The 14,012-nt window shown below is 45.4% G+C and overlaps 1 protein-coding gene across 3 annotated transcripts in view; it reads right to left on the minus strand.

Moving 5' to 3' along the window:
* ATP11A (ATPase phospholipid transporting 11A) overlaps nucleotides 1-14,012 on the minus strand; it is a 140,713-nt gene that overhangs the window by 37,742 nt on the left and 88,959 nt on the right. For all 3 annotated transcript variants that reach the window (XM_024578881.2, XM_024578884.3, XM_024578886.3), the window contains exons 9-15: nucleotides 11,732-11,796; nucleotides 10,994-11,075; nucleotides 9,596-9,746; nucleotides 7,690-7,887; nucleotides 5,105-5,278; nucleotides 3,426-3,589; nucleotides 1,597-1,668 (exon numbers count right to left, since the gene is read on the minus strand). In XM_024578881.2, the coding sequence (XP_024434649.2) occupies nucleotides 1,597-1,668; nucleotides 3,426-3,589; nucleotides 5,105-5,278; nucleotides 7,690-7,887; nucleotides 9,596-9,746; nucleotides 10,994-11,075; nucleotides 11,732-11,796 (906 nt within the window). The remainder of the gene's footprint in view (nucleotides 1-1,596; nucleotides 1,669-3,425; nucleotides 3,590-5,104; nucleotides 5,279-7,689; nucleotides 7,888-9,595; nucleotides 9,747-10,993; nucleotides 11,076-11,731; nucleotides 11,797-14,012) is intronic.

A 14,012-nucleotide genomic window follows, 5' to 3' on the forward strand; every position in this document is an offset into this window, starting at 1 on the left:
CGGCGCTGCCGCCGTATAGAAACAAGGGCTGGATAAAACAAGGTGGAGGGCTGGATGCGGCCTGTGGGCCTGGTGTTTGCCACCTGTGGTCTAGAGACTCCAGCCAGCAGCTGCAGTGTGTGTGGAACCTCTGCAATGTCAGTCCCTGCTCACAAGCTGGTGAAGGGGGTTCAGGAGAGGGCTCCCCAAGAGGAGCCGCTGTGGCATGGGGAGTATTTTGAGCTGAAGACAATAGAGACCCTCTAGGCTCATGAGAAACTTTTACTTCTCCCTTAAAGAATCTAAATTAGGGGCCTTGACCATAACGAGAGTCATCACTAGAGATACCTTTTTACGACCTATCTGTATGGCGAGGTGAATATCGATCAAACATGTGCTCTTCTCGCCGTCCTGTGAATGAGCCCCCTCTGAAGGTGAGGCCTTCAGAACGCCACACACACCTCATCAGTTCAGAGTGTCCAGAATACCGCACTTCCCCTGTCTGTCTCCGAACCTCCAGGGCATGGGGCGGGGATCTCACTCTCTTATGTATTTGCGTTCCCAGACATATGCATGTAATTAAGTGTGGTTATTTTCTTTGTTCATCTGTCTTACATCTACTTGATTATTAGACCAGCTGAAACCACCTAGAAGGGTAAAGGAAAGTTTCTTCCTCCTTCACACTGGGGGAAGGGTTCTCTGTGAATTCTGAAGTGGCACTGTGCTGTGTGTTACAATTTCAGTAGCAACTGCGTTTTCAGTGACAAACCGGAAGCCCAACAGCAGTATGTCACTCTGCCCCCACTCCCAGGGGTGGTCTCACAACTCCTAGGAAGCTCCGTCACTGCAGGGAGCAACCCCAGCTACGCCGATCTAGGACCCAGCAGCCAGTTGTGGAGTCAAGGGGTTCATCACTTCTGCTAACCTGGGAGTTTATTTTTCAGAAGGAAAATTTAAAATCCAGTTTTTTTGAAGCCATCACCACTAAGTCTTATGTTTTTCTCCACCTGTCTTTGCCTATATCCATTCATGCATATTTATCTATATAGGGCAGACGGACTACCTGATCTTCTGAGTCAAAATTCAAGACAGGTGGACCAGTGATTTAGAGAGAAGGTTTCTAAAAATCAAAAGCGTGTGGGCACTAAAGGTTTGAAAAGTGAAACCATGCGATGTCCCGCTGGTTACTCCACGGAGTACTTTCTCTGTCTTCTACGGGGACGCTGTGCTCCACGGCCGGGAGCTGGTGCTCTCTGAGCACGGGATTCCGTGGCCACTCCCGGAGAGGCGCTTACTCCCCCCAACCAGGAAGAGTCAGAGCGTGGCTGGGGGAGTGTTAGGACAGGCTGGATGCTTTGAGAACCCTTGCAGTAAAACCTGATTTTAGGTGACTTAACCTGAAACCTTTTTAATGATGTGACACCATCCAACCAGCTTCTCCTCTAACTGTCCAACTCAAATTCTCCAGATGCTCCTGTGACTTCTTAGGGCTGTTACTGAGAAGAGGGGGGGATGAGTTATGGGAGGGGTACAGAGAATTTGGTTTCCCCCCCAGTGAATAAACTTTGTAAAAACAATTCTTTATTACCATCATAATTTGATGTATAATATCCTTACCTTTCAATGTCATTGTCCCTATTTAATATCTCCATGTAATTATCCTTTAGCCTTAGGTATGTAAAACCAAGTCTGCAAAAGAGAAGACAAAACTCGGTGGTAAATTTGAAATTTTGATATTCCTCTTTCATAGAATATTTGTATTACAATTTGGTAAAGCTTTTTTTAAAAAAAATGTATTTCTAGTCAAGCACAGGTAGTAAACTGAATTATAAACTTAGGAAATTATAATACTGAATTTCTTTACTATCTCAAAAAATTCCCCGAGAACGTAAAGAAGTTTTGGCTTACTCTCCCAAGTGCCACATCGATGAAGTACATTCTTATTGGCAGGTATTAACAGGTTTCAGAAAGACCATAGGTCTGTGGATTGGTCCCTGTCTACCCGGACCCATTTTTACTCACTGATTAGTGGGGTGGTTTAGTAGAGGTTACATGTCAGAATTAGAAGGACCCTGACAGACTGTCAATCTCCACACCAACCGTCATTGTACTGGTGAGAACACACGTCCAGAGCAGGCAGCCAGTCAACAAACTGTGGAGCCCCTAATCTGTGACACTCTCTTCTACCCATATACATGTCGTGTGCTTTTCGGGCACATGCTGGGAGTGCGAGGAGCAAGAGGGCATGGCTTCTGGCCTCCAGGAGCTTACAGATACGGGAGGTGGACACGTACCATTCTAATACAGCATGGAGCCATAATGGTATAAAGGCGCTATGGGACCCTGGGGACCCAACCCCGGCAGGAGCTGGTAGGGCAGCTGAAGGAATGGCATCTTAGGTGAGCCTAGAATGACAGGCAGGAACAGCGGGTCCTAACTTCTGATGTCTATGACTGAATGTGGTCTAATTTCTGAACACTCATTTTCCAAGAAGAGAGAAATCTAGCTTTGAGAAATCTCCCATTCGTGTGCGTGGATTTCTACATTTAACAAGGTCTGAAGTGATATAACTCGCATACCTGACCTCACGATTTAAACTGCACAGAAAACATACATTAGTTTAGTCCACAATAAAAACGCTGTTCTGACTGGATGGGAGGTGCTGGACGCCCACTTGTCAATGGCGGCAAAGAGGGGAGATTAGTACCATTAGTGTTAAATTCGAATTGTAAGCTGTGATAACTGGAAAAACATTTCCCTTGGCTTCAAATTATGCCACGTATCTGGAATATTTAAAGCATTTTTCCAAGTTTTTGCTTAAATGCCACATGTCATGAGGCAGCAAGAACTCCCAATAAAAAGATACTGCAGGCGGGTGAGTAGTAAGTCTAAGCACGAAGCACGTAGACTTAATGCGACTGGACACAAAGAAAGGGAAGCTAACAGCAACAAAGCCCCAGCACTCCAGCTTAATCCCTTTCCCTGTTGTGTGACTTTGGGAAAGTTGTGTGACATCTCTGGGCACCGATTCTTTAGGACAGATGAGGAAGCCTTTTCATAAGGGTGTCTGAGATTGTTTGCATCTTTAAAAGCCTCTCAGTATTTGGAATGGCCTCTCACCTTCTTATTAAAGCGGTGAGGAGGAAAAGCTGCCCATGAGATAGTGACAAACACTCTGGCAGCTGGGACCAAGCTGCTGCTCACGCCGATGGCAGGTTGTATTCAGGAGGGACCACTCTACCAACGTGGAGGTTGAGGAAATACTGAACATGAAGGCAGTCCCCACGCAGCTCCCCGCCCAGCAAGCACCCCAGGCCCAGGGGCCTGACTTGGACACCTCCAGTAGGAGTCCAGCAGCACATTGTTAGGGGTTGAAAAGGACTCCAAGACCAGACTGGCACACCCCTCACATCTGGGACCAGACTCGCGTGCAGCCAGAGACGTACCTCTGGACACCCTCAACTAAGGCCACCTCATCAGGCGAGGACGATATGTACACACAGGATTTCCCCGAGTCCGGTGACTTCCTAGGCCCATCCACGTCATCGTCATCTTTCACCTGGATGGTGTGGCACAGACAGAGGGCCCGGAAAAACAGCTCTTCTCGCTCCTATAAAAATGCAGTACAAAACCCCACACATCTATGGCATATCAGCTTACAGGAGTCAGAAAATAAACAGAAGACAACACAGCAGGACAGGCAACTTTTAAGGGTTAGGGAGTGTAGTGTGCCTCTGGTGCTCAGCAGATAGAGTATAACTGTGGCTTTCGTTCACTCTTGAGCACTTCAATGGTAGTTATGGTCAAGACCATGGGGCTATGACGACTGAAAGGAAATGAATGTTTAGTGAGATGAGGTGATGGGTTCAAGGTCACAAGAGAACACGGCAGGATGGAGCCTCAAACCAGCTGAGGCAGTACTGCAGGGCTCCCGGAGCCTGGATTCCCTCTGAGTCCGGAAGCTTCCTCAGGGGTTCTGGATGCCACGTGGCGGAGGGGGGCCAAGAAGGGCTGGACTTGCATCACACATGCCAGTTGCGGGGAGTTCCAGCAGGTGGCAAGAAGGTGAAATGCCTATGGAATACTGCATGAAGGCCAAGACCACCTGCCCCTCTCCGCTAAGACGGGGGTGAAATGGTGGTTTCTGTATTGAAATCACCTGAGGCGAATGTAGTGGGTGTGTGGTTTGCTTGGACACAAAAGGCTGTCGCAACACAGCTCACTAAGGCAGGCTATCCTTGGTGCCCTAGGGGACACCACACAGGGCTCTGCAATCACCCAGCATTCCGGAATGATCTCCTGGCTGACCACTGATGAGGGTCACAGCTCTCTCCTAGAAATGCTGAGATCTGAAGCCACAGCAGTTGGTATATGTGTGCACCCCACATGTGTGTGCATGTCTATGTGTGTGAGTGTGTGTGATATAGCTGTGTAGACATGCATGCACGAGGTACATGTCTCTGTGTGCACATTGGTGTGTGCATGTGCACGTGAGCTCACGTGTGTGCATGTCTGTGTGTGTGTGAGTGCAGTGTGTGTCTGTAACTGTGGACACATCAGGGTGTGTGTGGGGGGTATAGCTGTGTAGACATGCATGCATGAGGCACACGTCTCTGTGTGCACATTGGCATGTGCATGTGAGCTCATGTGTGTGCATGTCTGTGTGTAAGTGCAGTGTGTCTGTAACTGTGTGGACACATGAGAGTATCTGTGTGGGGGGTATAGCTCTGTGTGGGGGGGACATGTATGCACGTGTGTGAGGCATGCGTCTCTATGTGCACATCAGTGTGTATATGTACATGTGAGCTCACATGTGTGCCTGTATGCTTGAGTGTGAGTGTGTACTGTGTATGAGCACAAGCACATGCGGTGTGCAGGTCACTTTGCTACAGTCCACTATTTGCCCTGCTGGTCCACACTTTTAAAGCTCTCCCTAGAAATGTGACTGGCCAGATTCACTGGTGGGAAATGGAGGCATCTCACTGTTCTCACTCAAGCCGCTGGAAAATTCATGTCTTTCTTGGGTCCCAGAACAAGAGGTGACACCAGGTTGTCTTGTGAACTGGGACAGTATGACCATGACGGCCTCTAAGGGGAAAACACCTGCTGGGAGAAGGGCCCCTACCCTCCCGCTGACGCCCGGGGAAGAGTCGATCATGTCGATTCCGGCAGCGCTGGGAAGGACCTGCCCGTTGCAGATGGCGTGCGGCACGTAGACGTGGCCCTCGATGCAGCACTCCTTGAACTCCATGTTGTTCTCCGTCAGGGTCCCAGTCTTGTCTGTGAAGATGTACTCCACCTGCGGACACAAGGTGCGCTGGGCAGTGCTGCTCTGACCCCGGAGGCAGAGGGGAGGCCTTTGCTCTCCAGAATAAAGGTAGTTTTCCTTTCCTCTGGATGCGAAGCTCAGAGCACATCCTCTCAGTCACTTTACAGTGGGTGGAAACAGTGGGTGGAGCCAGCCTTCCATTTGTCGGAAAGATAGGAAACTGGGGAGTGTGGGGCTATAGACCTAAATCTTATCCAACAGGAAACTCAAGGATGTAAATACAGTAAACTCATTCTATAAGGTCTGGGAGCTCAAAATCACCCTAGCATTTAAGGTTTAGAAGATACAATTCAAACAAACTTCAGATAGAAAAACCATGAAAAGTGTGACAACTACAACTAGCTTTAAATCCTGAATTTAGGTAAACTCAGGTGTGTATTCTGCATGGGCAACTGAAAGAAGGAGAGGAATTCTGGAACCCAGGCAACACGGTGAGGAGGCAGCGGGAGCGTGTGTGCCTCACACTGTCGGAGACCTGCTGGTCCGCTGGCCACAGGGGAGGTGTCCAGGGTGCCGGGTCCAGGCTCGGTCCCTCCAACACACAGGACACAGAGGTAGCGTTTAAAGTGACAGAGTACAGAGTGTGGGAAGCATAAAAAACCCATAATAAAACCAGCTGTGTGTTTTACAGTGTGCCTTTTCAGTAGGACTCTCAGAAAAATGTTCTTTTCTGTTGTAAATCCCACAGCAGAAAATGCTTTTTCCATGTATGCTTGGCTCTTATAAGTAACTGGTAAGTACAAAGTAGCGCCCTATGAATTATTTAAATAAGCCTGCCATTAAATGCTTGCCTAAAACTCTGCTGAGCCTCTCCCCATGATCTGGAAAATTAGCCACTTGAGTACTGTCCACATTCAAGATCACTCCCCGGCAGAGGTGGCTACGTTGTTTGAAGTCAACGACACCTGACTTTTTTCAAAGTGAGGATCCACAGTAATAATGAATACTTCACAATATTTCCTCCTCTAAGACAAGCCTTTGCACACATCTCTGGAGCACTGGTGTTATAAAGTCATTTTCAGACTTTTTGAGTCAGAATAATTTGCTGCACTGCACACAGCTCTACATTTTTCTTGTTACAGAAAAAAAAAATCCTTCCTCCATGAATTTCTCAGGAATACACAACATATACCATTTATTATTGTAAAGGATATGAAATCCACAGAGGTAAAGATATTCTAGTAATGAGCAACCAAATTATGATTTGTGCATTGCTGACTGAGACAATACACCACCACCAGGGGTGTGGAATGTCCTAGAGGAATGCATTCAAAGTCAAATTCATGAACAAGCAAAATATTACCTTTTAGTAACAACGTATCTGTCAGAGTCTCAACATCTATTATAGACTGCTGTTTGGGGGCCACAAGGGAGTGGGTTTCAGCTACTAGTCTAAAATAGCTCTGTTTGCAAAAATACTACTGAACATTTCTTCCTGTTAAAAATAATAATAATAAATTAGCATTTCCCAAATGCCCTTTCCTGCAACTTAAAGGCTGGGAAAGGTTAGACGGGGGGGTGGTGGGAAGGCTCCCAGTAAAAAAGGCTCCCAGGGGACCAAAGTCGGGAGGACAGGCCTCTCCTTAGCTCTCCTTTTCAAGGGAGAGGCTGAGTCTGGGGTCAGGTGGACTGGAGTGAGTATGGGCTCTGCCCCCCACCCAGGTGATCCTGGATGGCAATGATTCCGTGGAGGTTCCATTAGACACTGTGGTGGGAGCCTCACCTGTTATCTCATTCAATCCCCGTGACACTCTGGCAAGACAGGTACCTGTTATTATGCCCATTTTACAGACTGAGAGAAGCTCAAGGTGCACAGAGCTCCTGTCCCCTGCCCCCTGCCATGAAGTTGTCAATGTGCAGCAGGATTTCAATGCAGGAATTTTGAACCCTGCAATACAGCAGGCATTTGGGACTCCCTGGGGTCTCACTTTGCTCATCTTTAAAATGAGAATAATTGGCTCGCTGTCAGAAGTGAAGGAAATCAGGGACCAAAGCTGAGTGCAATGCCTATACAGCAGGCACTCAGTGAACGTCAGCTCACCTTTACCCACCCCTTCACCTCAATGTGCAGCATTACCCAGAATGAGCACCGCTTAGGGCATGGATGAGCTTGTACCCACCAGGTAATGTAATTAATTCTACATAACTTATAAATATAGAAACTACCAATTCTCATACGATTAAAGTAAAAAAAAAAATGTTGTTGTCTTTCACCAAAGGCTCTATCTCTCTGCACGAATTAAAACAGAAAAGTTGTCATTTGAACAGCTGGGTGACGTACGTACGTGACAGGAATCACTTAGAATCTAGCTGCCTGGGAACATAAAACGGAGGGGCTTAATCTGCAAAAGATTATGAAAGACAATTTGGGAGACACTGACCTGTCCTAACTCCTCATTTAAATCTGAGGTGTTGACCAGAGGCCCTTCCCCTATTTCTTCGTCAAACATTTCTTCATCCCAGGTGATGAAATACGAGCCAAGGAACTTCTGCATCTCCACTGTGACGTACATGGACACGGGGATGATGTAGTTGAACAGAACCATGAAGGCCAGGAAGTCCGTGAACGCCCTGAGAAACTGAGAGGACACTGTGATCGCCCACATCTGTGTAACAGCATCACTGCCATTAAAACTTAGGCACAAATCATACAAGTGCAGTTTTTACATCCAAGTATTTCAAATCCAAAAGTAAGGTTTACGTGCCTGTCACTTAATTTTAGCACTGCAATGGCCTCAGGCCAGCCAGGCCTGTGGTGGGTGAGGATTAAGTCGCCCGTTAGACAGTCACACTGTCAGGAGACAGGAGGCCCCCCAACAGAGCGCCAGTGGGAAAGTACATTTTGGGCATTCCGAGTTTCCTTGGAGACTCTGACCAATGCTCAACTGACTACAATGTAATAGCCCACAGATGCCAAAAGTATCAGTCTGGTGCAAATGAGTTTTCTATATAGTTTTGTCCTTATTTCTGAGCTGTTCAGATTTATGGGAGGCCCAACTGAACAAAGGGAAGAAGTGGGGACCCTACTCTGGATTTACACAAACCCTAGGCTGAACTCAGTGAACCCTGGTGTGGTTTTGTACCAGACCTGATCTGGACTCAGTGGGCCAATATCTGGAGTTGCACAAAGTCCCACTCTGGACTCAATGGGCCCTGGTCTGGATTTGAATCAGACCTGATCTGGACTCAGTGGGCCCTGGTCGACAGTTATACCTAGCTCAGGTCTATAATGAGCTGACACAGGTCTGGTGTTGCACACAGCCCCGCTCTGCACTGAGCCAACACTGGTCTGGAGTTGCACACAGCCCTGCTCTGCACTGAGCTGACACAGGTCTGGAGTTGCACACAGCCCTGCTCTGCACTGAGCTGACACAGGTCTGGAGTTGCACACAGCCCTGCTCTGCACTGAGCCAACACTGGTCTGGAGCTGCACACAACCCTGCTCTGCACTGAGCTGACACAGGTCTGGAGCTGCACACAGCCCTGCTCTGCACTGAGCTGACACAGGTCTGGAGCTGCATGTGGCTCAGGTCTGCACTGAGCTGACACAGGCTGGAGCTGCACACAGCCCTGCTCTGCACTGAGCTGACACAGGTCTGGAGCTGCATGTGGCTCAGGTCTGCACTGAGCTGACACAGGCAGGAGCTGCACACAGCCCTGCTCTGCACTGAGCTGACACAGGTCTGGAGCTGCATGTGGCTCAGGTCTGCACTGAGCTGACACAGGTCTGGAGCTGCATGTGGCTCAGGTCTGCACTCAGTGGGACCAACTAGAAAACTATACTGTTCACAGGAGAGGAGATTCAATTAAATCATTTTAATATCCTGTTTTGGGGGAAAATGCTTTTCATAAACATGGGCAGCTGAACTGAAATCTCCTAAGGAAAAATGAAATCAATTTTTACCCTTATTTCCATATAACTGAGATTCTCCTTTTTTGGATGTACTTACCATAAGTAAGCACCATTTACCTCACAACCATTAATGAGCACTCACTGAGCATCCTCTAAATATGGGACACTGCTTTGGGTTCTGGAAACACCAAAAGCATTTAAGGTATGTCCATATGAATTTACTATGGGAACCAGTACTTTTCCAGACCTGTATATTCAAATACCCAAAGAAGGGAAGAGCAACCAGTGTCTACAGCTAGAGAGGCAACTGGTACTTTCAATATCTATCACAAAGATTTAATTCATCCCAACTTCGTCATGTTCTCATTGACACATTTTCATAACAACGGGCTACAGGCGTATTTGATCACTGCCAAGGATATCACTTTCCATACCAGGTTCCGCTGTCTCTCTGCTTCGGTTTTCTGATTATACCACGGCTCATCTCGGAATGGTTCACTCTGCCACACGTATTTCAGGACAGTGTTTATCAGTGCTTTACTGATCAGAATGCAGAGGTACACAATGAGGAACACATTCATTGATCTAAAACACAGGACAGTGATGTGAGTGAGCTACCGCTCCCTGAAGAACCGAGAGCTGCACACCTGCGTGTCAGGGCAAACACACTGTGACAGAACAGATCAGCAATATCACAGCGATGGGTTTTAACGCCGTCTCCCCCCAATCAACTGCCACAGGGAAATAAAAATTTATCTGTCTCTCCTCCGTGGTCACTGGCCGTGATTCTAGGTGCCACAAGGGAAACAGCTAAGTAAAGGGAAAGTTCTGTAAACAGGAGAGAAACCACCACCGGTATTTCACACTGCCGACCAGGGTTTCTGCATGGTCTAGGCTTCTATCATGTAAAGAACATCCAGAAATCAATTTTTTTCTACCACTAAGTATCAATCAGTGAGTTCCAAGTTTAGAGATTATCACCACAAAGGAAGCAGGGAGGGAGGGAAGTCCACACTAAAGGAAATGGCTCTCAGAGTAAGAATAACGCTGACTCCTTGGCCAATGTCTTAGCAGACATTGTGAAGAATCTATGATTTTCCAGTATCTATTTCTGAAACCTATCTGTCTATGTAGACTTCTGGAAATAAAGCATTCTTACTTAAGAACCAAATCTGCATTTTCATACTTGATGTAGCCAGAGATGGACCAGGAAGAAGGACCACATTTAGAGACTGACATTTCAAGTGTGGGCAGAAGACACCCTACCAGTCTTACCCCCAGTCTCTAAGTGGTGGGCAGGATTTTGTTAAATAATTTGTAGCTGCTCAGTGGCCCATTGCAAGTCAAGGATACACTTTAACAAGAAGAGAAAGAAATTCTGGGCCACATTTTCTTATAAATTCAACTTTCTCCTTGACTTAGTTTTATAAGGAGTTCATGGTTTACTAAAAGGAAGACTCTTTTCTCTCTACTAATGCTTTCCTTAGTAAAATGTGTTTTTCAACACCCCAAATTAAAAATGATCCTCTTTGGACTTTTTCATGAAGTGGTGGGAGGAGCTGTGGAGCATCTGCAAATGACTTCGAACTGGGACTTCAGGGTGTCCGCAGGAGGGAGCCTGCAGAAGTGGGCTGAAGGTGTGAGGCCATTTACGCCCCCACAAAATAAGACAGTTGGTCTAAATAATCAGCTCTACGGTCAATCTAGACACTATGAAGAAACTGCTAATAAGGCCAAGAGAAAAATGTTTTCATATCTATGGTGGTTTGGGATAGTGTTAAGTCACAGATTTTTATGCACTTCAAGCAACAGGGCAGGGGGCTGAAACTTACTTTTCTACAGCAGATCGTTTCTGGGATTTTGACTGATAATTTAATGCCATCTTGGTTTCCATGCCCGTGTAAATAGCAACACCTATAACATAGAAGAATAAATGTCAGAACAATAACACAACTTTATTTGCCTTTACATAGTGAGTTACACACGACTATAAATTAAAATGGAATTTTGGATAAAACAAATTACATTTTTAATTTTACTAGGCAAGCTAGCTGTTCATAACAGAGTCACACATCAGGATTCTTTAGACTAAAGGAATTCTTTTCCATTTCTGGCACAGGGGACAATCTGAATTTTTTTTAAAACTTCTGATTTTAGTAAGTTGAGTTTTCCCACTATAGGGCACATCTATATATTTTAAGTTGTCTCATTTTAATTAAAATATAAAAATAACCCACCAAAAAAATGGGAGACATGAGCAAAGAAATGCAGCCACTAGAAGAAATTTGTGACCAAATATACTGAGTGAATTCTTGTATAGATTAGCTTCACGTTTCTGAGTCGAAAACTACAGGCACTTAATAGATACGCAATATCCTCAGAAGCCATTGCTTTATGGATTGTGGTGATACATCAATATCAGTTTTCTTAGGGAGGCAGAATCATCGCTGCCATCAAATCCACAGTACCTCCAAGCACAAGAGATTCTTTCATGGTACCACTATTTTAATTATGTAAAGTACCCTTAGTTTTAGAGGCTATATTAATAATTGACTAATTCAAACATTTACCGAAGATTTTCTCAGTGTTCTTTAGCGTGGCTCCTCTAAGAAGCAGGTTTTCCGATCCTAATGGCCTGCAAAGACAAGAATGGCCAGAAATAGGGCGATGGAGATGTCATCACGAAGGCACGCTACAAGGTACAAGGCGATTCATTTGCCGACAGACTTCATTTTAAGAGGAAACTGTTTAAATGTAGACTTGCTTATATTTACATTGGAAAAGTTAGCCTGGGTCCAAGTGAAAGTGTGTGATCTTTACCTGCAGGAGGCTAAGAACTTGCTCTGCTGGAAGAATTCTGCAGAGTTCCAGCTTTGCAAGCTCCTGCTATCCTAGTGCGGCCCTTGTTAGGAATGCAGGCTCCCGGCCCCACCCCAGACCTACTGAGGCAGATCTGAAGGTTTTAACAACATTCTATTAAGAGATTGCTTGTGAGAGCAGTGGGCTGACAAGTGGTGTCCCCGCACCAGTGCCATCAGCAGCACCTGGGACTTGTCAAAAGCATCGACTTGACAGGCTGAACCAGAAACTTGCTCCTAATAGGTCTCAGGTTTGAGGGCCACGGGACTGGAGCACCCCCAAATGTTCTGGAAAAGTGAAAGGGTGGTGCCTGTGACTTACGTGGCATCAAGCTATCCCATCCTTAGGGACAGTCAGTGTGTCTCATGTCATACAATCATACTTTAAAGATGAAGGCTGGGGTACTCTGTGTGCATTTATAAACACTGGCGGTCAAGTCCACAGAGACCCTCTGAATACAGGTGTCCTATAAGTCTGGAACAACTCACGCATTGCTGCCTTGGGGGAAAGAGGCAACCACCCGGAATTTAAAAGTCACTCATGTAAGAACAAGCACTGTCCTAAACACTCAACACTCGAGAGGGAGCAACAGACAGAATCTCTACCTTTAGGAGGTTCATGTTCCAGCAGTTCCCTTTGTTGATGGAGTAAAAATGTCTTCTCATTTCCCAAGAATAAAATAGAAATGGGAAGCAGAATTCAACTCTACAAATTTTGCTATTGTCAGCATTCTACTGATTTTCTTTCAAAGGGAGAGGAAAAGAGTTGAAAGCATTTGCTGAAGTTTGTTTTTTTACTTTTTCAGTATATTTAATTTCCTTTAACTATGGAATGTTGAGAACCTACTGAATGCTATGAACTTAAAACATGTTCAGTAAACTTGGCTGATACAGCTCAGGACTGTGTCCAGCTGAAGATGAGACAGAGAGGGGGCTGCTGAGAGTAGAGAGTTGCCTGGGACACACGACCTGACATGCCTGCCCAGGGCTGTCCGATGGTCTCAATCCCGCCCCTCAGCCTGCCAACCACGAGCAGCCTGCCTGCCAGAGCTCCCGGGGCTGCACACTTGCAGCTGTCTGGCCGTATTGTAAGTGCTGTCAGCTTCTGCGAGCAGCACTCCTACAGTAATTCATGTTGAACGTGCTTATGGAAACAAATGGCTCCTTTAAAAGGTGGCTCTCGGAAGTCTAAAAGTAATCTACTTTAAAAAGTACTTTGCTTCTAGTCTGGACAGGAAGACAAAGAAATATTACCCTGAATGGATTAAGAACTTAGATATATAATTCATAACTGTCCATACCACAAATGTATAAATATCTTTAAATACCCAAATATTAAAAGCCTGAATAGTAAAAATACATAAAAAGCTAAGTAGAATTGTTCTCAAAATACAAAACATATTAGTAATTATCTTTCCAAGCTGCTCAGCATTAAACTTTGTCTAAATACAAAGCATGAAAAGCCTGCTCTATTTACTTTTTTGGATTCATCCCACTAGTAGTATGAATAAATCTAAACCTATTACTTGTTTAAACACTAATTCACACAAGACACAGAAATACAGGTTGTTTCTTCAAAGTAACTAGGAATTACCTGTGGACTAATATTTTGCAAAGACCATGGCAATGCCTTCGTAAATGCTAAAATGCACCAACTAACCAGGTGATAAATAATGACGATAAAAACATGCCAGAAGTGCACAAATTATTTCCTTAAGACAAATCATTTCAGGGGCCTCTCAAGGAGATAAGCCCCAATGAATTATGAATTATATTTCAGTAACATTATTTTGCAGCAATCTCCCATTGACTTTATTTTACATCTGGGCGCCTTTTTTTTTTTAAATACATAAAGTACTATCAGGACATCAGCAATTTGGAGACTGCTTAAATTGGAAAAAGATAATTTGTCTAACAACTGAGGTTTACAAAAAGGATCAACTTTTAAACCTACTTAAAGACAATTTCCTAAACTGTAGATCTTGGATACCTC

Source organism: Desmodus rotundus, chromosome 13 (assembly GCF_022682495.2).
Source record: "Desmodus rotundus isolate HL8 chromosome 13, HLdesRot8A.1, whole genome shotgun sequence".
NCBI classification, from domain to species: Eukaryota; Metazoa; Chordata; class Mammalia; order Chiroptera; family Phyllostomidae; genus Desmodus; species Desmodus rotundus.